The sequence below is a fragment of the Spermophilus citellus genome (assembly GCF_964194105.1).
Source record: "Spermophilus citellus genome assembly, chromosome: 9".
In the NCBI taxonomy this organism is placed as follows: domain Eukaryota; kingdom Metazoa; phylum Chordata; class Mammalia; order Rodentia; family Sciuridae; genus Spermophilus; species Spermophilus citellus.
In genome coordinates, this window is record NC_138191.1 from 103,819,834 (window position 1) to 103,843,681 (window position 23,848).

At 50.1% G+C, this 23,848-nt stretch overlaps 1 protein-coding gene across 2 annotated transcripts; it reads right to left on the reverse strand.

The window, feature by feature from the left end:
- FAAH (fatty acid amide hydrolase) lies at positions 1 to 22,661 on the reverse strand. 2 transcript variants are annotated; one of them, XM_081305080.1, is made up of 15 exons: positions 21,720 to 22,659; positions 13,595 to 13,708; positions 11,617 to 11,751; positions 11,262 to 11,395; positions 10,958 to 11,164; positions 10,680 to 10,720; positions 10,329 to 10,453; positions 8,864 to 8,989; positions 8,252 to 8,349; positions 7,660 to 7,759; positions 7,338 to 7,378; positions 6,722 to 6,761; positions 6,152 to 6,260; positions 5,472 to 5,617; positions 1 to 5,270 (listed from the first exon to the last, which is right to left on the reverse strand). In XM_081305080.1, exons 1-15 carry the CDS (start codon positions 21,912 to 21,914, stop codon positions 5,142 to 5,144), a joined length of 1,740 nt encoding a protein of 579 aa, XP_081161206.1. In that variant the 5' UTR covers positions 21,915 to 22,659; the 3' UTR covers positions 1 to 5,141. The 2 variants fall into 2 exon arrangements, with proteins under 2 accessions (XP_081161206.1, XP_081161207.1); XM_081305081.1 differs by lacking the exon at positions 10,958 to 11,164 and having other exon boundaries at positions 21,720 to 22,661.
- Positions 22,662 to 23,848: the final 1,187 nt, after the last annotated feature.

Here is a 23,848-nt window from a genome sequence, read left to right on the forward strand (position 1 = left end):
ACAACATCTTTGTTTGTATGTGGTGCTGAGGATCGAACCCAGGCCACACGCATGACAGGCGAGCACACTACCACTTGAGCCACATCCCCAGCCCTGCATTTTTTTTTAACAGTTCTTTTTAAAGTATTTATTTACTTATTTCATTTTAGTTGTAGATGGACAGTATGCCTTTATTTTATTTATTTTTATGTGGTGCTGAGGATCAAAACCAGTGCCTCACACATGCTAGGCAAGTGCTTTACCACTGAGCCACAAACCCAGCCCTTTATTGCACTTGTAACAAATATTTTGTGTGATTACACATTTGATTTGTTTGCTAGTAGAACAAAAGCTCCATTCAGGCAGGGCCTATTTCTTATTGCTTACTCTGATGCACTGTGGGAGGAATCCATCATTGGATGGATGAGGGAGAGGAGGGATTGGGGGGATAGGGGAAGTGAGTGAATGAGGATCTGTGGACCAGGAGAAAGACCTACGCTGTGTATAGAGGGGAATTATTTGTCTCTAGGGACACTAACCAAAATCCCGAAAACAAATAAATGCAATAAGAGTCAAGGATCAGGGACTGATGGAAAATTCCCTATTGAGGATGAGAAGAGGAAGTAGTTTTGAGTAGCCAAAATGGGTTCATTAATAACAAGCCTTCACTGGGTATCCACTGAGTACTAGGTACAGTGCTGGGTGCTGGGTGCTGGGCACACAAAGGCTAACTTTATTACAGCCTGAACCTCAAGTGACCTCACCAGCCTAAAATGCCCAGGGTCACCATTCTAAACCCAAGTGTGGGAAATTGAGGAAGATCTAGCCAAGTCAGCCAGCTAGAGAAATGTGAAGGGAAGATAGACCTGGTTGGGAAGCTCATGGCTTGATTATGTCTGTCTCTAAAGGATACAGCATCAGTAGAGGAACACAAGTACACGGGTGTTACTTCTGTCTTCCAAGTGGTTGTGTCACCCAGCACACAGACAAGTACCCAGAGCATGCTTAATGCCTGTTCTTGTAACTGAACTAATGAGCAAAGTACACAAAATTTGGAGTGAACCATGTGGTTTTCAAGTCTTTCTGTACCCCTTACTGATTTGCCTTGGTCAAATCAGCCACCCTATATGAACTTCAGTTTCCCCATGTACAAAATGGAAACAATAATGCCCAATTTTAAAATGATGATGGGCTATCAACTCCACAGTCCAACAGATGTTGGATTCTATCATTAAGACACAGTCCCTGCTTTAAGTCATGTAGGAAGCACACTTTGTGGGAGGGGAAGGGCCCTGGTGATTGAACCCAGAGGCTCTACCACTGAGCTACATTCAGTCTTTTTTTATACTTGAGACAGAGTCTCACTAAACAGTCCAGGCGGCCTCCAATTTGCAGACCTCCTGCCTCAGGCTCCTGAGTAGCTGGGATTACAGGTATGCACCACTGTGCCCAGGTTACAAGGCAGCACTTTCAACACCAGCTGGTGGAGTTGTGAGGGACAATCACCTGACCCTGAATAAGGAAGTGGTCTTGAAGTGAAGAGCAGAGAACATTCCAGGCAGGTGAGCTTGGGGCATAGAGTTGGGAGATACACACGGTGCTCAGAGCTGCCCTCAGGCTGAGTGACCAGGATGTAGCACTTGGGAAGCCAAGGAGCTGAGGCCATTACTATGCCAGAGGCAGATCAGGTAGAGTGCAGCCTTGTGGGTCACAGCAAGGCACAAGTGATACTAAAGACCCTAAGGGCAATCAGATGTGCATTGAGGAAGGTCCCCTTACTGCCATGCGAAGGACAGAGATATCAGCCTGAAGGCAGGATGGTCAGGCAAGGTGCTGTGACCGTGGACATGGTGAATGGGGAAAGGCAGCAGCCTTGGACTTGGGGCTTGAGGCCAGCAGACTGGCAGGCAGGAAGGAGCCACTTCTGCTCTCTCTCCTCTGGCCATGTGCTCAATGTGCTTCAGCATCATGGGATATCAGAAAGGGCCTATGTAGGCACTGACAGAGGCTTACTCAGGTTTTAATTCAAATCCCCCATTTCTAGCTAGAAAAATGGGACCTTGGGCAAGGTTCATAATCCTTCTTTAAAATGGGGCAAAAATGCCTTTAAAAGGGTTAACAGGAGAATTAAATGACGTGACTCTAAGTGACTGGAGGTAGGTGCCTGGCTCAGAGTAGGTACTTGGTAAATGTGGTTCAGAATGCTTGTCCTCCTTTTCTCCTAATCAAAATTCACCTTATAATTCCATGTATTAAATATTCATGGATCTTTGTTACCATACTTGCCTGCCTTCCAGAAATATTCTTCAGAGTGTAAGCTCCAAATGGACAGAAGCCAGGCTGGGGATACAGCTCAGTTGGTAGAGTGCTTGCCTTGCATGCTCAAGGCCCTAGGTGAGCCAAGTCTATCTTATACATCACTGCAGTCCCATCACTAATACAGTACCTGGCCCCCACAGCAGATGCTCACTTAATTTCACAGAATTAATTGAGCACCTTCTCAGCACTCTTTGTTCTAAGAATATAATCATGAACAAGAAAAAGTATAGTTGTTTTAGTGGAGGAGACAAAAGCCTATAAGTGATTTCACATAGTGACAATACACTAAAAAAGTACAAAGGATGACATGTTAGAAAGTGACCAGGTAGGTCATTTTACAAGCTAGTGATCAGAGAAGGTGACTGAATATTCCAGGCAGAGGGAACAGCTAACACAAAAGCTCTGAGGCAGGGACCAGCTTGAGATGATCAAGAAACTGAAGGAGCTTGTGTGGCCAGAGCACAAGTGACGGGAGAAAGAGACCGCCAAGACTGGAGAGGTGGACGAGAGCACCTCTTACAAAGCCACATGCTCTGTAAGACACAAGGAGAGACTGGATTTTATTCTAGGCCAGCTGGGAAACCATTGGAAGGACTTTAGCAAGAGATTCCCATCTGATGTACACTTCTGAAGGATCACTCTGGCTACCCTGTGATACATTGGGAGGGGAGGATGGAAGCAGGGAGCCCTGCGGGGTAGCAAGTTATCACAGTGCTCAGATGAGAAGCTCGCACAAGAGCACAGTGGTAAAAAAGTTACACAGGGGATACTCATGTGCTCTGTGACCATGTCCCCCTTCCCTTGGCGGCATGGAGGCCCTGCCCTTTTCTATCCTTCCTGCCAGCTCTGATGGCCAGGGGAGCAGGCATGTTGGTCATGTCCATCTGCCCCAGGAGCCTCTAAAGGATGGGCCAGGCTTGGTTCAGGTTGGTCTCTAGCTCTGTTCAGCTGCAGGTTGGATGTGGCCATGCTGAGCCTCCAAGGGCTGAATCAATGAGCCAGTGAAGGAAGATGAAGGAGCAGTGCCACCAATCTGCAGCCTTGTGTCTGAAAGCACAATGACATCAGCAACTGAAAGGGAAATGGGCAGGAGGAGGAGGAAGCTGGGGCAGATGGCAGGTGGCTCTATGGAATGACAGACAAAACTACAGCAGCGGTTACAAGGAATCAGGGCAAAATAGGTTGGGCCATTGAGTCAGCTCCAAGGTGTGGGGTCACACATCTGCCAAAAGTGGCCCCTCCCAGGCGGGGACAGCATTGGTGGGCAGTTCAGGTACCACAGGGCCTGCCACCTGGCAGGTTTCCAGAGGGGTAGAAAAGTCAGGATAGAGAAGGGAGTTTTGGGAAGGGCAAGAGAAATTACCTAATGCTCCAAAAACAGTGTGAAATAGGCTGGCAGGGGGAGGGGAGGGGACTATCCTTCCCTGAGGGCTCAGGCCCCAAAACTTCAGCTACAGGAGAATAAGGCTGTGGCCTAAGTCAGGGCATTCTGCTGAAGAGGGTGGTGTCACAGACTAGCCACCCCCACCTCATATCCCATCTGCAGTGCAGTCCAGCAAGAGGCCAGCTGGCAGACAGGACAGGGCAGAGACAGCTGCAGAGCTCACCTTCAGCCCACTGTCACTTCTCAGATAGCCTCTCAGTCCCGGGCAGCTGCTCAGGCCTTGCCACTCCAAACTACTCTCCTCCCGAACCTATATGACCCCTTGAGTGTCCCCATCACTCTTGAGAAAGAATTCAAGTTCCTGACCTGGCCACCCAAGTTCACATTGGTCCGGCCTCACGCAGCTGCATCTCTGCTTCCTTTGTGCCTATTCGACATACCTGTGTTATCAAGCTCATCTAGTCTCTGGACATACTGTCCCTTCTCCGTGGGAGGTCCTCTTCAACTACTTCAGCCTCTAGGAACTTTCTAAACTCAGCATAGGTCCTCATCCAAGAAGCCTTTCTAGAGCAATCCAGGCCTTGGCAGGCCCTGCAAGGGCTCTCTACCAGACTGCCTTGTCTCCTGGTGGCCAATCCTGCCAGTGGGCTCCTCTGCCCAATGCACCAGTCAGGGCGCTCTGCTTCCACTCAATTCCCTGCAGCCCAATTAGGTGATTCTCCTGCTGCTTTGTGCTGGTCACAGAGGACAAAGATGTAGTAGTGAGGTCCCTGCTGTCAAGGAGAGCCATGTGCTCACGAAGGCAGACCCACCACAGAAGCCACCCACCCCAACAGGGCAGACCAGGAAGAAACAGCTCACACCCTCCAGGGCCCAGAAGAAAGACAGAAGACCTCCTGGAGAAAGAGGAATTCAAGTGGGGCCTCAAAGGACTCAGTGGTGGAAGAACAGAAAAGGCATGTCACAGAGAGGAAAGAAGGAAGGAAGACTAAGGGCTGTGTCCAACAAAGCTAGGCTGAGTCCAAGACAGGAGGGGACTGGGTGAAGGGCCCAGGATACGAGCTGCACCTGCTCTGTGGGTGACGGATGCCAAGGGAGATTTTGAATCAGGAGAGTGACATGGCTCCCGAAGGTCAAGCCAATCCTACTCTTAATTGGCTCCGGCACCCAGCACCCTAAGGGTGATGCCCAGAAAGTGCACAAAGGAGGAGGTATATTTTGCCTGTTGGTACCTTGGGCCATGTCACACCTGCTGGCTGCCACATGGGGTAGGGAATCACATTGGAGAGGGGACCAGAGGGGAGTGAGGTCTGCACTTCTGCAGGGGGCCAGGGGAGGGGACATTGGAAGATCCTGCCCCATGCTTAACATTTTCTCACAGGTGACAGTGTGCTCTGACTAGACCAGGCCACAGAGCACATGGGTCTCAGATCTTCTGGAGCTGGGTAGAAAGGCAGTCTCAGGACGGTCGCTTTTCAGGGGTCATCAGCTGCTCCACCTCCCGCATGAATCGCAGACACATCTCTTCCTGCCAGGGCAGAGCCACGCACTGCACAGCCACAGGCAACCCCACACTATTCTTCATGGCCTGCAGGGGACACAGGTATCAGGATGGACAGCAAAGCAGAATCCCACTCCAGGCCCAGAAAGCATGTGCCCCACTAGAGAGGAGAGGCAGCAAGGCAGGCCGGCTTAGCCCGGGGGCTCGCTTAAAAATAGCTCTGAGGCTTCCCTCCTCAGCAGGCAGAGCTAGGGCAGGGAGTGGACTGAGGGCATGGGCAGGCCTCACCTTCTTCAGCACCTTGTCCCAGATATCCCCAAAGTAGCCCCTGTAATGTTCCATCTGGGCCTCGTCCTCAGCAGTCACTGTGGTGACAGGCACCACCCCCGCAGGAAAGTCTAGGCAGTTGTAGAGTACGGTGTAGCTGATGGCCCCTGGAACACATCACAGTGGCTGCAGCAGGCCCTGAGATTGGCAGAGCCAACTGTCCTTTCTAGGCCTTGATCACCCTCCCTGTGAAATAGCACCCTGCTTCCAGAGTCAGGGAAAAGCCCTCTCCCAGGATTGGTGTTTCAGTGCAAAGTCCAGGAGCCCTGCAAGATCCACAGATGCTTGCCCTGTGCCTTTGCCCAGGTAGTTTCCCTGCCTCGAACATCATTCCTATTTTCTTGGCTTATTTAGATCTCATCTAGATTCAAATACCATTTCCCAAAGTAGACTCTAACTAAACATCCCCAAGTTGAATAGTGCTTATGACAGGGATCTCATTCCCTCCCAGAGCATCCCACATGACTCCCATCTCTCCAGCCAGCCAGCCTCCCCCAAGAGTGGAGTGCTCCCCCAGTATTGGGGTCCTCCCTCAGTGCTTCTCCTGTACTTCTAGTAGCTCCACAGGGCTCAGGGCTGAATCCATAGAAAAGAAGGGGCAGGTGGAGTGTGAGGACAGCAGGTGGGACAGCAGGCCTCACCTGTGGCCCTGCCTGGGGCATTCAAGTTCAGAGCAGGACCCAGCATGGGGGTTAGCAGAACATCCAGGTCCAGTGCTTTCCATTGAGCAATCACAGAATTGCGGTACACCTAAGGGAATGCCAGCACACCAGGGAGGTGCTCAGACCAGGACAGTTCAACACAGGGACAGTGGCTGGGGTCTGGTCCCAGCACCTGCAGCTGGATCTGAGCTGAGCCAGGAAGAGGTCCACAGGCAGGCAGCAAAGCTTCTTGGGAACACTATTGTTTCCACCTCCACCTCCTGCCCAAACTATAGACACTTCCTGCTGAGGTGAAGCCATGTCCTGCATAGCCATAGGCAGCTCCAAAGGGGCAAAGAACAGGAGTCCTATGCTGACCCAGCCCCATGGGACCTGGGCAGATGAGCATCAGAGAGCAGGGCCCAACGTGCAGGATGGAGGTAGGGGGCGGGGATGACAGGTCTCTCCAGAAGATCAGTGGGAGCAGTGGCTAGAAGACCCTGCTGCAGGTGCCCTGAACAACTCCACCCTCCCCTGCCACCTACTGTAGAGTAAGGGCTCAGGCCTCACCTCAATCTTATGCTGCAGTTCCCAGAGCTTTCCAGCCGACCTGGGCAGAGAGAGTGAAGTCACCAGCCAGCATGGCCACAGCCAGGATCACCTAGTGACTCCACAGCAGAGCCAGCCCTAGACCAGGACTGATTTCTTACTATCCTCAGGATCCCAGAGAGGCCAGGGCTGTCAAAGGTCCTAAGTGTTACAGGTGAGAGGAGTGAGTCCACAGGACACCAAGGCTAGAAATGGGGTCATTTGTGCCCTGCTTTTCCAGTCTGAGCCACTAAGGAGAAGATGGGACCCCATGCATCCATTCATTTCAGATCTCTAACAGCATTTCACCTGGTTCCCCAGTGTCCAGTACCCCATGTGTCACCCAGGGCCAACTCCTTCTGATCCCTGTGCCCCCGCCAGGTCCATCTTTTCTACTTCTCTCTTCTGTTCCCTCCTTGCTTTTGCTCTCCAGCCAGATCTGGACCCTATGCTTCAAGGTCCCCCTGGGGTCACACAGGTTGCCCCCTGCCTATCCAATTCCATCCCAGAAGTTACTTCCAGTTGTCAGAAACCACCTGGACTCAGATCTGGGTCGGGGAAAGATAGGGGCAGACATCTAGCATGGAAATGTTCTCACCGAGGCCTCATGCTGCTGAGAAAGGATGCCATCCGTGGGAACTGTACAGGAACACACACAGGGTCAATGACTAAGCTTGGGGTAATGGGTGGCCACCATGCCACCCACTCCATACCTTCCCCAGGCCCAGGTCACACCCCTTTAGGCAAGAAGGTTGGAGGGGATGGGGAGGAGAGCAATTGGGGTGGAGAGAAGTACAGCAATGCCTGCCCAGAAAGGCCAAGGGAAGGCTGGGAAGAGCCAGAGACCACAGGGCATCACAGGATGGGCGACCCCAGAGCCTCCCTTGACCCTTAGCCCCTCACACTCTTTGTACCCTCACCAGAGGCTTCAGCAGGAAGGCCAGCAGTCCTCTAAGCCAGCTGGGCAGCTTCAGAACTAAGATCAGGTCCCCCAAGCAGGGGTCCACAAAATCACCTTTGCTGGGAGATAAAAGGCAGAGTCTTGGTGCTCCCACCCTGGTATCCCTCCTGGCCTGCTCCTCACTGACTATGCCCTGTTCTCTACCCTTCCCCCATCTCTCCTTATCAGACTCCAGTAACTAGTGGTCTCCAATTCCTTTGACTGCCTCCTTCCAACCCATGCTCATCTATATTCCCATCCTCCTGCCATAATCCCATCCTGAACTCTAATCTTCCCCAGACAGACAAGGAAGCCCCCTGCCCACCTTCTACTGGACAGCCAGCTCTGCTCAGGGGCTACAGATGCACAATTCTGCCTCCCATCAGGCTGGCACCTTTCCAAACTCTCCCTGGCAAAGTGTCTCCAAGCTCAACTTGCACAGCTGGAGGGATAGCAAGGTCCCTTCCCAGAGGCCCAGGCCTTCTTCGTGTGCAGCTGAGTTAGGTCTTGCTATCCCTGGGCTGGGCATTTCTTTGATTCCACCACAGACCCTGAAGCCCATCAGTACTCACAAGTTTTGGAGGAAGCTGTGGCCACCATCACTGAACAGCCCACCTGTTGACAGGGTCTCCAGAGCATAGCGGATGTTGCTTGGCAAGAAGGGAACCAGCTGCAGGGATTGAGGGCCCCAGACTTAACAACCCTTGGCTCCCATGACTCCGCCTGCTGTCCCAGGGACCCTAAGGATAGGCTGTAACCATTCTGCCACAAGGTAGCTCTCACAAGAGCCATAAAGGATGCTTTACTGGCCCATGAAAACTCCCCTTAAAAATGTCCCTCATGAGAGAATTCTGGAGTCGTAGAATTCTCCCAGTGTTACCATTTCAGGGCCCCAGAAACCTCTGGACAGCTGTGTACCTTGTCTGGGGTTGAGAACCCCACCGCCCACCGCCAAACCAAATGCAGCGCTCACACATTACCCAGCGCTGGCTGAGTTCTCATGATCTTCTCTCTTCAATAATTCCGCCCTGCCGTCTACATACTGATCCCATAGGGTGACAGTCATTATCCTCAATAATTAAACAATCAAGAGGTTGGGGGCCTGGGAGGGAATGGCCGTGAGAACCAGGAAGACTGCCTTGGAGGAAAGGAGATGCCAGGACTGTGGGTTCCTATAGTCATACCGTGTGGCCAGCAGCTTCAAGGCTCTGCTTAGTCTCCAGTAGGGCCCGCTTCATGGCTGGGCTGGGCATGGTGTAGTTGTCGGTCTCATAGTAACCCACACGCAGGGGCCGGGAGCTTGTGTAGACCTGGGAGCAAATACAGAGGGCACGGTCAGGGCAGGAGCAGAACAGGAGAGGACAGCCTGAGCAGAGTTCCTAGAAGCCAGAGAAGCTACTCAGCCCCAGACACAGCTATAAAGCTACAGCCTGGATCCCTCTGGCACTGTTTCCCCTGAAAACAGATCATCAGCAAGGTCAGTCCCTTCCACATATGACCTTTTCATAAAACACCTTCACAATGACTTGGTGGCAGACAGAGCAGGTATGAGGATTCCCATTGGCCATATGAAGAAACTGAGGCTTGAGGTTTATCTAGAGTCTGAGGCCCAGAGTTGGGCTGGGACTTGCCTAAGGTCACCCAATGCAGAGATAAGATTAGGCCCATATTCAGGCATTCTGTCTCCTGAGCCAATATGCTCCACTACCTTGCCCTGTCCCCTTGATAAACTTTCCAAACATCAATGAGGGACCTCTTCTCCTCTGTCCCTCCCTCCCCATCTCTCTCTTTTTTTTTTTTTTCCTTTTTTGATACTGAGGATTGAACCAAGGGCACTCTATCACTAAGTTACACCCCCCAGAACTTTTATTTTTATTTTTTATTTTGACAGGATTCACTAAGTTATCCCAAAACTGGCCTCAAACTTTTGATCCTCCTCTCTGGGTCTCCTGAGTTGCTGGGATTGTAGAAATGTATCATCTAGACCAGCATCTTATTGATCCTTGAACAGTCTTCATCAGCTCTTCAGTAAAAAGCATCAAATGACATTTACACCCCACGATTCTGAACCTCTTATCTCAAGGTCCTCAGCCTGCTGTTCCCCAGTCCTCAACAATTAGATCATGATCCTTACCTAATCACAGCCAACATGCATGTTGGAAGACCTGCCTAATCCAGACTCCCCAATCCACCCTCTGGGGCACAGCTCAGGCTGTTGAGGCAGGGTTCCACCACTTCAGAAAGTAATGAGCTCATTTGATCAATGGGGCTGTCTTAGTGATATCCTGGGGAGCAGGCACTCTACACTACCCACAGCTTGCTCACCCTAGGTGACAAGCATGCTATTTTCTGGGGATTTAGACAGGACTATTATAAGTAGGCTGCTATTTACTGAGAATAAAATACAACCTAGGTACAAGAGTGCTCTGGCTGAGAAAAAGGTCCTGACTGGTCCTCTGACACCAGCAGAGGTTGAAAGCCTGAAGGTTTCCAAATGCAGACAAGAGCGCCACCTTGTGTCTATCTATGGAGTAGCAGCTGACCCTGACCTCAGATCTGGGGACAGTTTTCCTGGGAGGCCTGGGAGACCTGCCCACAATGACTAGGTTCAGAAGTTCACCCCCTTTCCCCCTTTTCCACCCAACTCACCTCCTCCCTGAAGGGCACTGGGGGTACAGTGGGGTCCAAGCGGAACATGTCTTCACATAGCAGGGCTCTCAGGCATAGCGCCAGGCTCTCCACATCCCGTGCCATGGGGCCCACTGAGAGTTGCACTGTGGGGCAAGGAGGGGAGGGGAGGGAAGAGAGGTCATCCAGCCCCAATAGGCTCTGGGGCTGGCAAGCATGAGTTGGACTATGGCCCAAGAGTTGAGCAAGACAAGGTCAGAACTCAAATCTAGAGGGCCTGGTAGCCAGACACTGCCCCCCAGAGAAAGAGGGACAGAGGTGGATCAGGCTGACCCCCACCCTCCTCCAGGGACTGAAGGAACCAGACCTCACCTGCCACCTGTCCATAGACACAGCCCTTCAGACCACTCTTGCTGAATAAGAAACACAAATGTTGGAAATAGAAAATGGCTACCCTTTGCCCACCCTCAAGCCCAAGCAACATCTCTAAATTCCTAGCACAGGAAACTAGGGACCACATATGACTGTGATGGTAATACTCCTCCCAGCAAAAACCTGGTGAATGAATCCTTGCCTGGAGCCCAGAGATGTGGGAAGTTAGGCCAAGGTCAAATAGCAAGGGGCCCAGAAGCTTCCTGGACCCACCATACCTGAGGCGGTTCCCAGTAGGCTTGAGGCCACAGATTCCACAGAAGGCAGAAGGGAAACGGATGCTTCCCCCGATGTCAGTGCCTAAGCCCAGGGGAGAGCCTCCAGACCCAATGAGGGCCCCCTCACCCCCTGAGGAGCCACCTGGGCTCTTGGAGGATTTCCATGGGTTCAGGGTCTGGCCAAAGAGGGGGTTACTGCAGTCATAGCTGGAGGAAACAGAACAGGTCAGCCTGGGTCATGCTGGCACTGGTGTCCCTGCCCACCCCACCTCACCTTACTGAGGCCCAACCCCTGAGACCCAACCTGAACATGGACTGGGGGATGTTGGTGTGCACAAAGGGCACGGCACCCTGCAGCTTCAGCACCTGAACCACCACGCTGTCACACTCCACTGGCACTCCCTCATTCAAGCTCAAGCCCAGTGTAGAGTCATGGCCCTGGAGGAAGCACAAGCACCAAGAGGACAATGCAGATGAGTCAGGAGCCCCTCTGCAGCCCACAGTCCCCTCCACCACTGTCATACTGGCTGAGGCCAGGAATATCCATGGTCCTCTCTCAAGGCCTCTGGACTTGATATTTCCTCTGAGGGACCCAAATGACCCAGGACACAGAATTGGCTACAGGGACAGAGGGGAACAGATATCACAGTAGGGTGTACCTTGTAGCTGAAGCACTCCTTGAGGCTCAGGGGGACACCATAGAGCAGGCCATGCCGTGGAGCCTGGGACAGCTGAGTCTCACAGTCAGCCAGGTAGGAAGTCACACAATTGATCCCTTTGTTCACTTCCCAGGCCTGAAGAGGAGAGAAATGGAAACAAAGTAAAGTGAAATGGTATTTTTTTTTAATTATGGTAAAATGTGCATCATATAAAATTGGTCTTTTCAAATATACCCAGGGAAAGGGTAATCAGCAAACTGGCCCACAGCTAGGAACACCTAGTGCCCACCATCCACCTAGCTGGGGACATTTGGCCCCAGGCTCATCCTATCTCCAGCTTTCAACTTCATGACACAGAAAGAGAGGAGAAAGAGAGAGAAGACAAAGAGAAAGAGAAAGACAGAGACGGGGGTGGAGAGGGAGAACCTCCAGGGCCAGGACACTTGCGGGAGCAAGATACAGTCCTCAAATATTCCCCAAATATGAGTTGGGAGAAAGATGACCACTGGCCTCTGCTCCCGTTCCTCTAAGCCAGGTTCTGCCCAGCGAGGCAGATGGGAACCAGACAGGGGCAGACCTCCACGTCAGGTCACCTGAGGGTCAACTGTGGAGCTGGCTAAACTCAGGCCCCAGCCCAACACTGTCTCCTCTACCCCATGCCTGGCCCATACCTGGCCCAGCCCAACCTCCCCTTTCCCAAGGCCTCTTGTTTCTGATAATCAAGGCACATGGAAGTGACTGGCTGCAGTGAAGGATGATGACAGAAAGGAATGATTGTGGAGGTCTATCTAGAGTCCCCAACCACAGCCTCAGGGGCCAAGAGGAAAGGCTAGGGGAGAGCCCTGTACAGCCTTCAGTGCCTCCTCTGGTTCCTGTGAGACCCCCCCCACCGGGGGGCGGGGGCAGGTTGTGCTGCCACACCCAGGACTGTGTAACATCTATCCCCAGGCCACCCAAGGCAAGAAGGGAGGAGCCCATCATTTGTAATCAAAACTCTCTCTTCTGGTGACAAGGAAGAGTGAAGGCCTTTCAGGGTCCTTGTTAGGGAAAAGCATCACCATCTGCTAAGATTCTATCAGTGACACCTGCCACCCGTGCTCTCTCATCCTCTCTTAGCTGAGTACCTGTCATATCACCCCTCACCTAATACGCAGGCCCCATCTGCTTAGCGGTCATACTAACACACACAAGTCACATTCGTAATACAAAATTTATCCTTCATTTCTTTTTTGCACATATTTCTTGAGTACTTTCTGTGTGTTCAGTACTAAGGTTCAAAGACAAATAAGGCAAACTGTCCACAAACAGCCCACGTGGTCATGGAAAAGGAAGAAGACAGGCCTGCTGTGGACAGAGAGCATGCAGAGGGCTGGCAGGGCAGGGGGCGGGGGCCAGGTGAGCATGGAGGCATCCTGCTCAGAGCCCTAAAGGCTCAGCCAGGGCAGTGAATATCCCTCCTTCAGTAGCCTGTTGGAGGCCAAGCCCAGGGACAAAGCAGAGGGAAAGCCAGTGGAGAGCATGGCAGGTCCTAAGCTCTGACACTCTAATGCCCTGAACTCCTGACCACCAAGGACTGCAGAGCCGAAAGGGTACCTGGCCAGGAGACTGCTGCTGGTGAGTGTAGTGAAGGCCAGGGTGGCTGAAGGAGGATAAAGACAAGGGAGGAACTGAAGAGAAACAGAAGATAGAACAGACCAGACTTGGTGACCAAAGAGTGGAGGCATAAGGGACAGAAAAGTCTGGGCTGAAAGCCAGTTTTCTAGATAAAACAACATGTTCAGTGTCTTCCCCCACATGTATGTGCACACTCACGCACACACAGAGCTCTCTGGCCTCTTCCCTCCCTGGTAGTCCCTGGCACTCTGGTCCCACCCTTGCCCTCAGCAGGATCATTCTAGGCCAGGTTTTCCTCACACACCTTACAGAGAAAGGGAGGAAGAGTGAGCAGAATATCGGGGCTGGAGGGCAGCAACCTTACCTTTCCCACATAGGTGAAGAGCGCAGCTTCAGGGGACAGCTCTCCACTCTGTAACTTCTGTACCAGTTGAGGCAAAGGCAGGGCCAGCAGCGCCTCTGAGTCCAGGTCAGGGTTCTATGAGAGACACACTCAGATCAGTCCCCTCTTCCCAAAGACCCCTGAGCCTGCAGCAGATTCCTGTGGCCCAGGCCCCTGAGCCCCCACATACTCCAGAAGCTCAGTTCCACATGCCAATCCACGACAGACATGCCCAGACACAGTTCTGACACCAGGGCCAGGACCTGGCCTGGGCAAGCCCTTTCCACCTTTGAGCAATGAATATCCCTCCTTCAATAGCCTGTTGGAGGCCAAGCCCAGCAGTTGCACCAACCAATCACCATTGTAGGCCTACTGCCCCCAGGCACCACACCGATCCTTGGGTTTTGTTTTTGTTTGAGACAGTGTCTCAATAAATTGCCAAGACTGGCCTGGAACTTTCTATCCTCCTGCCTCAACTTCCTGAATAACTAGGATTACAGGAGTATGCGACCACCCCTGGCTGTGTTCCACATTTTGATTAAATGTTACTACCACTAGTGGGGCGTGGTGGTTCACGCTTGAATCCCAGTGACTCTGAGGCAGAGGCAGATGGATTGCAAGTTCAAAGCCAGCCTCAGCAACTTCTTGAGGCTCTAAGCAACCTAGCAAGACCCTGTCTCAAAATAAAATATAAAAACCAGCTGGGGATGTGGCTCAGTGGTTAAGCACCACTGGCTTCAATCCCTGGTATCAAAAAAAAAAAAAAAGTTATTACCACTCCCATTGTGCAGATAAAGAAACAGGCTCAGAGAGGAAGTACCTGGCCTAGGACCATAAAGGTAAATGGCTGTACTTTGCCTACTTAGCACAAACTGCTCATTGGCTATCCACCTGCACTTGATCACCCAACCCCTGCAAGGGAGGGCAAGAACAAGACTCCTTCAGAGGGGCTGGAGACTACACCTTAAAGGAAGGATTTATACTTTCATTCCACCAGCTCATGAGGTGTCAACTTTGTACCAGTGCCATGGCAGGCATAGGGATTAGGCAGTGAATGAAAAGCTGTGCCCACGTGAGCTTACACAAGGCAGGGATAGAGAGCAGGGAATTAATAGGTAAACAAACAAGAATTTGACCTGGAGATAAAGAAAATAAAACAGGGTGTGGTAAGGGGCAGCACATGGGTGGAAGGGACTGCACGTGGGAGAAAGGGACTGCTCTCCACGGTTCCAGGTCTCTGGGGTCAGCCCTTCCCACAAACACCCACCTGCTTCCATCCTCAAGGGTATTAGACCAATTAGCAGGCACTTAGTCACAGCCCCAACTGTTCACCTGGCTCCCTATTATTTCTGCCAAGTCACCAGAGACCTCCTTGACTTTACTTCACATCTACATGAGGCATCCTCATCAATTCTTCCTGAAGATAGATAGTTCACTTCCCTGGTTTCCCTCCTGCCTCTTCACTACTTCCTCTGTCATTCATTGATTTAGTCAGTCAACAAACATATTCTGAGCATCTACTATGTGAGGGGCTATGAATTTAGAAGGAACCAGGAAGACCCAGAAAATAAAAAGCTAAGTCACAGACACGTCATGGCAAGTGTGAGACAGCAGATCAACAAGCGCTGTGGCGGGAATGAGAGGACTGACTTAGATGGGCCAGGCTGGCCTATTTGAAGAGGCAGTACTCTAGCCACAATCTGGAAGATGAGAAGGAACCAGATTCAGGAAATACAAGCTCCTGGAGGCTTCTCCAGGGTTCATCTTCCCTTTCATGTGCTAGGAGCCGGCCTCCCTGGCTACCACTCCACCTCCACAAATGCCCCTGACTCTCTCCAGTCCTCTGCCTGCCCCACAGCCTCAGGATCCTTCACTCAGTCCCATCCAAGTGGGCCTGAACCCACTTATGGGGCTACTCTTGTCCCACCCCTCCATGTCCTTCCCTCTGAGCTCATCACCCCCCCACACACTTTCAGCAGACCTGGACCCTCACTCAGGCAAGTGCACCATCATCCCTTTAGTTATTCAGGGGAACACCCAGTCATTCAAGAACCTCCCTCTCCCTCCTATCCACATCCAACCCGTCACCAAATTCTGGAAAAAACGGCTACCTCTATCCCTCCACCAAGACGCTCACCTACATTCATCTTTTTCTCCTGGGTCACACAGGGAACCTAACACTACCCTGCCCAAGCCCTGTCCCTCTGGCCCGCCCTTCCTTCTAGGACGAGACAAGTGCCAAACTCAATCTGGCCTTGCCTGCCCCCTTAAAATTCCCATCCTGTCATGCACCAAGATCCAGAGCATGTTCCAGAAGGAACTTACAAGCCATGGTCCTGTCAGACTCCTCTGTACCCTAAACACACCACACCTTCACAACTGAACACCTTCCACCCCCATCGACCACGGCCATTATACCTAATGTCTTCAGGAGTCCTTCCCTGAATTTGTTAAACGGATATACTTACTTGGTTTGCCTTTGGTGGTGGGGAGGGGGAGTACCAGAGATTGAACCCAGAGGCCCTTAACCACTGAGCCACATCCCAGCCCTTTGTATTTTTATTTTGAGACAGGGTCTCACTAAGTTGCTAAGGCTGGCCTCAAACTTTCAATCTTCCTGTTTTAGCCTCTCAGGAAGGGGAGATTACAGGCATGTGCCACTAAATCCAGCCTTAGTATGCTCTTTTTAAAAAATATTTTATTTGTTGATGGACCTTTATTTTTTTTATTTTAATGTGGTGGTGCTGAGACTTGAACCCAGTGCCTCACAATATGCTAGGCAAGTGCTCTACAACTGAGCTACAATCCCAGCACTTGGTATGCCCCCCCACTTTTTTTGTGTGTGTGTGTGTGTGTGTGGTGCTGGGGATTGAACCCAGGGCCTTGTGCATGTGAGGCAAGTACTCTACCAACTGAGGTATATCTCCAGTCCCCTTGGTATGTTTTTTAATACAGAAAACTAGAGTAGAAAAAAGTGGGTCACTGATCTCTACGCAAATACACCAGATAACCCTTGTTGAGTTGTTTTTGTTTGTTTGTTTGTTTGTTTTTAGGCACATAAAATGAAAAGTGATCATTCACACACATACCCCTCCACCCCACACAGTCCCTCTACTGAAAAGGAAACTATTCTTAATAGTTTCTAATGAACTTTTACAGGGGAAGAAAAAAAAGTTTATGAGGGACTGGGGTTGTGGCTCAGTGGTAGAGCACTTGCCTAGCATGTGTGAGGCCCTGGGTTCAAGTCTCAGTACTGCATATAAATAAAATAAAGGTCCATTTACAACTAAAATAAATAAATTGCACATATTGGTGCATTGAGGGTGCACCAATATGTGCTCATATCAATATATATATATATATATTTTTTTTTAAAGACAGAATTTTTAAAATATTTATTTATTTATTTTAGTTTTCAGTGGACACAACATCTTTATTTTATTTTTATATGGTGCTGAGGATCGAACCCAGCGTCCCGCGAATGCCAGGTGAGCGCGCTGCCGCTTGAGCCACATCCCCAGCCCAAATATATATATTTTTAAAAGTTTATGAAATACCTACAACATATATAGCTACTTACATTTATTCTTTTTATACAAAATGATCACACTATACAGAGTACTACATTCTGCCTCTCTCATCTCACAATGGAAACAGAAAATGTGGGGGTTTTCTGATTATAAAAATATGTGCTCATTGTTTTTAAGAAAATACCTATAAGTATGGGGAAAAAGTTAAGATCAGCAGAGAGCCCACCACCCTGGGATAATTACCACCTGCTGTCTGCTGGCTGTCTCCTCCCACCTTGTCACCAAGTGCCCACAGAGACAGCTGCAAGTTATCAGCCACACCATCCCCGCATTTTAATTCTTTCCTAGGTTTCTTCCTGTTGACAATTGATGATACAGTTGCTAACAGCTATTTTTAAGTCTTCAACTAATATTAGGCAGGCAAGACATTCTTTCACAAGACACCAAAGTAAGCCTGCGCCTCCAGATACCCATCTGAACATGGGGAAACTCATTTTGTGTGGAGAATGCAGCGATGTATACTGATGTCCTCACTGGGTGGCCACCCTGCATGGGAACTTTTCAAGAGGGGGCTACCGTACCTATCTTTTAAGCACTGCCTCTCCTCAGCTTCGTTGTCTCCTGAACCACCTATTGTCCTAATTTCAGGTCTCCTGGATTGTCTTCCCTGTCACTTTTCTTTTCCCTCCTGGTTTTTATTGTTTTTGTTCTATTTCAAGATATTTCCTAAATAAATTAAATTAAAAGGAAAAGGGGCTGGGATGAGAGTTTAATTTTTTTTTTTAAAGACATCTCTCCATTTGATCATGTTTGCCACTAATCTCAATGGTAATCATATTCTCCTTCAACTCACCTACTGAATTATCTCAAAGTTCTGTGTAAGGCAGACTTGGATAAAGCCAGGAGATGGAACCAGAGGTGGGATCCAGTTGAAAGGAAGTGGCATTCATAGGACCAGTGGGTCTCTGCTAAGTGGGTAGGTATATAAGATGGAAAAGGCATTGAGGGTGCACCAAAAGCATGTGTTCGAAAGCACAAAGGTAGGCACAGTGTCCTGTGGTGCCTGTCCCAGCCTTAGCAATGGTCTCCCTTCAGTCTAGAAAGCCTATCAAACTCACTCAAGGGTCAGATGGGAAAAACGGGTGAATAGTTGTTTTGAGTAAACCTCCATGGTCGACAGAGTTATCAAAAACACAACTTTCTCTAGAGTTGCTCTGAAGAGGTGAACCATTTTGTGATGACTCAGAGATACATAGCACCCCCCACACCCAATCACACATACATCCAGTGTGTGTTCTCCTTGGTCCACAGCTAGCTAGCTTTGTCCATTATCTATCAGGGAGACGATACTACAAAAGTACTGTGTGTTCCCACGGCTGCCTGGATCCTTCTTTTCTGAATGGCCCTTGCTCTTCAGAGCTGGGTTAAGAAAGTCCCAGAAGAAAGGCTGCTGAACAGCCTCTGGTCCTGCCTCCCTCATCTAAGGACCCAGAGCCTAGAAGAAGGGCACCACAGGGATGAGCAGGGGAAGGAATTGGTCCTAAGGCTGGTCCCTACCCCAAGGCCTACAAAGTTATTGGCTTCAAGACCCCACCCCTTAGCCAGTTAAATGGTGCACACCAATAGTCCCAGCTACTCAGGAAGCTAAGACAAAAGGATCACTCAAGGCCCATGAGTTCAAGATCAGCCTGGGTAACATAGTGAGACTACAGCTTAAAAAAAAAAAAAAAAAAAAAAAAAAAACTGGGGAGAGTGGCCTGTAACCCCAGTGGCTTGGGAGGTTGAGGCAGAAAGATCACAAATTCAGTAATTTAGCAAGACCCTCAATTTAGTGAGACCCTGTCTCAAAATAAAATATAAAAAGGACTGGAAATGTAGCTCAGTGGTAAAGTGCTCCTGAGTTCAATCTCTGGTACAAAAACAAAACACCCCTTTACTGATTGCTGAACTTCAGGGGCTCCCAGCTAGTAGTCCCTTTCATTTCTGGTCATTAGAAACCCAAAAATGTAATTTCTCCTCCTGAAAGGGCCAAGCTTTGGTGAGGCTAGGTCTCCTGCTACAGGAAGGGTATAGAAACACCTCTTTGTATTTCAGATTCAAAATGTCTGTCCTGGAAGATTCTGTTCTTTAAAAAAATGATGCTGGGAAGTGAAATGCAGAAAGAGCCATCCTTCTACCACCAACAACGCCCCTCCCCCCCAGACCTGCCAGTCAAATGCATTCCTTTTGACTCTCAAGATTCCTTCCTGTGGGCAGGAACTGTGGGCAGATTCCTGCACCTGCTGGCTGCACTGAGCTAAGAGCTGGTAGAACTCAGCTGGCTTCACAGAAGGACAGGAGTGGGGCAGTCAAGGGTGGTCCAGAATGAACCAGGGATCATCAGGAGGACCCTATGTGAGGGGTATCTCCATCGTTCAGCCAAAGAAGAGACTAAGCAGTGAAGAACCCCTGATTAGGTAGTGACCAGTTGTCAACCAATACTGTTGGCATTTTGTCAACAACCAGTTTGGGTTGAACATCAGGGACTTCCCAATCTGGGAGAAGAGAACTCTAAAAACTGACTAATGACCAACCTAGATGCCCTTCAATAGATGGATGGATAGGGAAACTTTGGTATATACACACAATGGAACATTATTCGGCATTAAAAGAGAATAAAATCATGGCATTTGCAGGTAAATGAATGAAGTTGGAGAATATTATACTAAGTGAAGCAAGCCAATCCCCAAAACACCAAAGGCCAAATGTTTTTTTGTTTTGTTTTGTTTTTTGATATGAGGATCTTGACTCATAATGGTGATTGGTGGGGGAGCATGGAAGGAATGGAGGAACTTTAGATAGAGCAAAGGGGAGAGAGGGGAAAGGACGGGGCATGGGAGTAGTAATGATGGTGGAATGAGTTAGACATCATTACCCTAAGTACAAGTATAAGACATGAATGGTGTGAAAATACTTGTGTACAATCAGTGTCTTGAAAAATTGTCTATATATAATATGAATTGAATCGCATTTTGCCATCATGTATAACAAATTAGATCTCCCAGGTGATGGGAACAGCAGGAGTCAGGAGGATGTACATAGATGGAAGGCAGAGAGGGAGTCATTGAAAATTGCCACTTAGCAGGTGGTCAGTTATAACAAGTGATTTTTGAGTTGGGCAGAGCCTGAACTAGAACCTAGGTGCCCAGTGGAACTCTCCAGCTCCCTGCAGTGGGGAGGAGCAGGAGAGGGATTAGGGAAACTGGGCATCAGATACTAGGGTGTGGCCCTGAATGTGGGTAAAGTTTTGGCTGGCTGTAAATTTCAATTTACTTCACATCATTCCTGAGGCCAGAGCATATTTATTTATTGAAATAAAAATATATTTGGTTCCCAGGGCTGAGGTTGTGGCTCAGAGGCAGAGTGCTTGCCTAGCATGTGTGAGGCCCTGGGTTCGATTCTCAGCACCACATATAAATGAATAAAATAAAGGTCCATTGACAAAAAAAAAAAAAAAAAATATATATATATATATATATATATATATATATATATATATATATAAATACATATAAATAATATTTGGTTCCAAACTCCACTCATCAAGCTGGTTGAGAAGTCATCCATTAGTTTCATTTTTTTTGAGGGGGAGGGCACCAGGAATTGAACCCAGGGGTACTCAGCCACTGAGTCACATCCCCAGCCCTATTTTATTTTGTATTTAGAGATAGGGTCTGAGTTGCTTAGCGCCTCGCTTTTGTTGAGGCTGGCTTTGGACTTTCGATCCTCCTGCCTCAGCCTCCTGAGCCCCTGGGATTACAGGCGTGTGCCCACTACCTGGGAGATCCCACAAACACCCAAGGTAAGTCTTCTTTCCCTCTGCATGTCAGAATATCTCCCAGAGGTCAGCATTTTGGTTTCTAAGTGGGGCCAATTTTCATACACCTGGAGGAAAGTCCCTCTTCTAGACGCCATTCCTCTCCCCCAGTGTGCACCTCCCCTGCAGTCAAACACACACACTGAGATGATCCAGAAGTAGCACAGGGAGAAGCAAAGCTTATTGACAGATCATCCGGGGAAGGCTAGAACTAAACCTGCTGTTGGAAAGGGTTGTCGGGGGTTGGACAGCAGGAACTGGGAAGACTTCCACTCTAGCTTTACCAACAATTCATTGTGCACTTGGGCAAGTCTCTTTCTGGCTTGCTCTGAAGATATTCGTGCACAAACCAACAAGCTTGAACCTTAAACTCTGGATGCCTGGGCCAAGACTCCGTGGTTGCATACTGGCGTATAGTTGGTACTCACACTAGCGTTCTAACATTCAGATAGTCCGTATTCGAAATTCTTTGGCACCGAGCAAAGCTCCTCTTTGACCCGGTGTGGCGATGGACCTACACGACCCGACCTGTGCCTTTCGTTTCTTTCCTCCACCTCACCCAGCCCTACCTGGCTCGGAAAGAGAGAGAATGCCTCAGGGTGAAGAGAAGGAAGTCCTACACCTGCGATGCCCGCCAGTCCTCCGCGCGTCCGGGAGGCTAAAAGTGCTACCGGGGCTACCCCCGCGCCCTACCCACCCCCGCCCCGGCCTTGGCGGTCACCTGGAGCCGGAAGCGCTGCGCCGCCTTGTCCATGTTCTCCAGGCCCGCTCGCTGCCTCTGCCGCGCCCGGGCCGCCGCGCCCCGCGCCGACCGGCGCCCGGACCAGCGCAGGGCCACGGCCGCAGCCACGAAACAGCAGACCAGGGCAGCCCCGGAGGCTCCAGACAGCGCCGGCCACAATTCGTCCGGCACCATGATCTCCCGCCGCGGACTGATGCCGAGTGGAGGGAGACAGATGAGGAATCTGCCTGAGCAGCAGGACGGCTCCTCCGCAAAACCCGGCCTGGATCGCACGGGATTCTGCTCCCGCCTGAAGGAGGGGCGGGGCGCGGGCCCGCGGGGAAGTGCGCCGGGACCGAGGCTGGCGACGCGCAAGGGTCAAGGTCAAATGGGGCTGCCGGCTGGGATCGCTCCGGGTGTCCTGGCACTTTAGGCCAGCCTGTGCTGCCAGCCGAGGGCATCCGCTCCACGTGGGCGCCCTCGGAAGAAGCACCAGTATAGCAGCAATTAGGCACCGCAGACTGTAATCAGGCCTCAGCCCGGGAAGACTCGATCCAGCCAGCGCTCAGTGGAACAGGCTGTCCAAGAAGATTGAGAGCAGCAACAGACATGACAACAGACATGGGCCCCATCGACTTCATAAACTCAGCAGCATCTTTCCTGGGAAAGCATGGAGGCCTTGCACCACAGGGCGCCCCCTTCTCCCCAACCTGGGGTGCTGAGGATGGAACCAGGGCCTCACACGTGCTAGGGTAGGCAAGCGCTCTATAGCTGAGCCACAGTCCCAGCGGCCCCCGCCCCCACTCTTCTTGAGGGCCCAAACTGTCCATCATTTGTACTTTTCCCCAGCCACTCCCTCCAGACTCTTCTCTGGATTACCCTGTTCCAGTCCTGGGCCCTCCTGGACTTCACAACCAGTAAACAGAAAGAATGAAGCAGGAATGGAGCCTAATGCCCCTTTCTTTCTTTTCTTTTTATTTTTTAGTTGGACACAATATCTTTTTTTTAAGAGAATTATTTTTTAATATTTGTGGACACATCTTTATTTTATTTTTATGTGGTGCTGAGGATGGAACCCAGGGCCTCGCACATGCCAGGAGAGCGATCTACCGCTGAGCCACAACCCCAGCCCACCTAGTGCCCTTTCTTGGGAGGGCATGCATTACACACACACATCCCCATTCCTGCCTACAGTGTTCACACTGTGAAGTGGCACCCCCTTTCTCCACAGAAAGTATTAACTGGGCTTCTCCAGAAATCTTCACCATGGCTGATTTTAGGACAGTCAGCAAAAGAGTCTCTGCAAAAGAGTTCAATGTAGATAAACTTCCTATTTTCCTGTCGCCCTGTTTTACTTGGCCACTGGTTGAGATGATACCAGCACTCCATGTGCTGGACACCCCCTTACTAATTTTTCACAAACATACACAGTATAGTAGTTTGTAGAAATGTACAAACAAGCCCTCTGGCCTTGAACTGGGCTTCACAGAGATATCTACATTTTTAAGATAAGTTACCAACTGGGCTCCATTGTAACAACTAGCAGGGGGAGAAAAGAAAGGGGAAAAGAAGCTATCTCCTTCTCAGGTGTTGTCCTTGAAGGGTTAACTTGTCCAAAACAGTGAAAGAAAAAGCTGCTTTTATGTGAACTTCTGCAGACTGTGAACTTCTGAGCCTCTCTCCTTACATGCTGGGTATAAAACTGAAACTACCTGAACTCGGGATTCAGGGGATTGATTGATTACAGCAAAAGCTGTGCCCTCTGAACCTGGCTGCAGCCAAATAAAACTGTTTCCTGCTATCTTTGGTGCCTTGCCTCGTTTGTCCCTACAATAACAGGACTTTGTGTGCTTTATCTCATTTGTCCTCCCAACAGCCCTACGGGAAAGGCATTTTTCTCATTTTACTGGTGAGGCAGCTGAGGACAAGAGGAGTTAAATAACTTTTGTGAATCACACTTGTGACTGAGTGGAGATTCAAATTCAGGTTTTATCCAAAGCTGGTGCTCTTAACCATCAAGCAGTACTACCATTGCTGCCCCTAGAAGTGAAGCACTGTGGGATGACATACAGGAAAGGGCTCTGTAGCTGGAAACAATGATGGGGTGGTTCCTGGTTGTCTTTACTTCT

Coding starts and splice junctions, on each gene's coding strand:
- FAAH (XM_081305080.1), bottom strand. CDS start 21,914: ATGGTGCCGGACGAATTGTGGCCGGCGCTGTCTGGAGCCTCCGGGGCT. Junction 11,752..13,594: donor TCTTCACCTATGTGGGAAAG/GTAAGGTTGCTG, acceptor TCTCCTCTTCAG/GCCTGGGAAGTGAACAAAGG. Junction 10,721..10,957: donor CCTACTGGGAACCGCCTCAG/GTATGGTGGGTC, acceptor TTTCTTATTCAG/CAAGAGTGGTCTGAAGGGCT.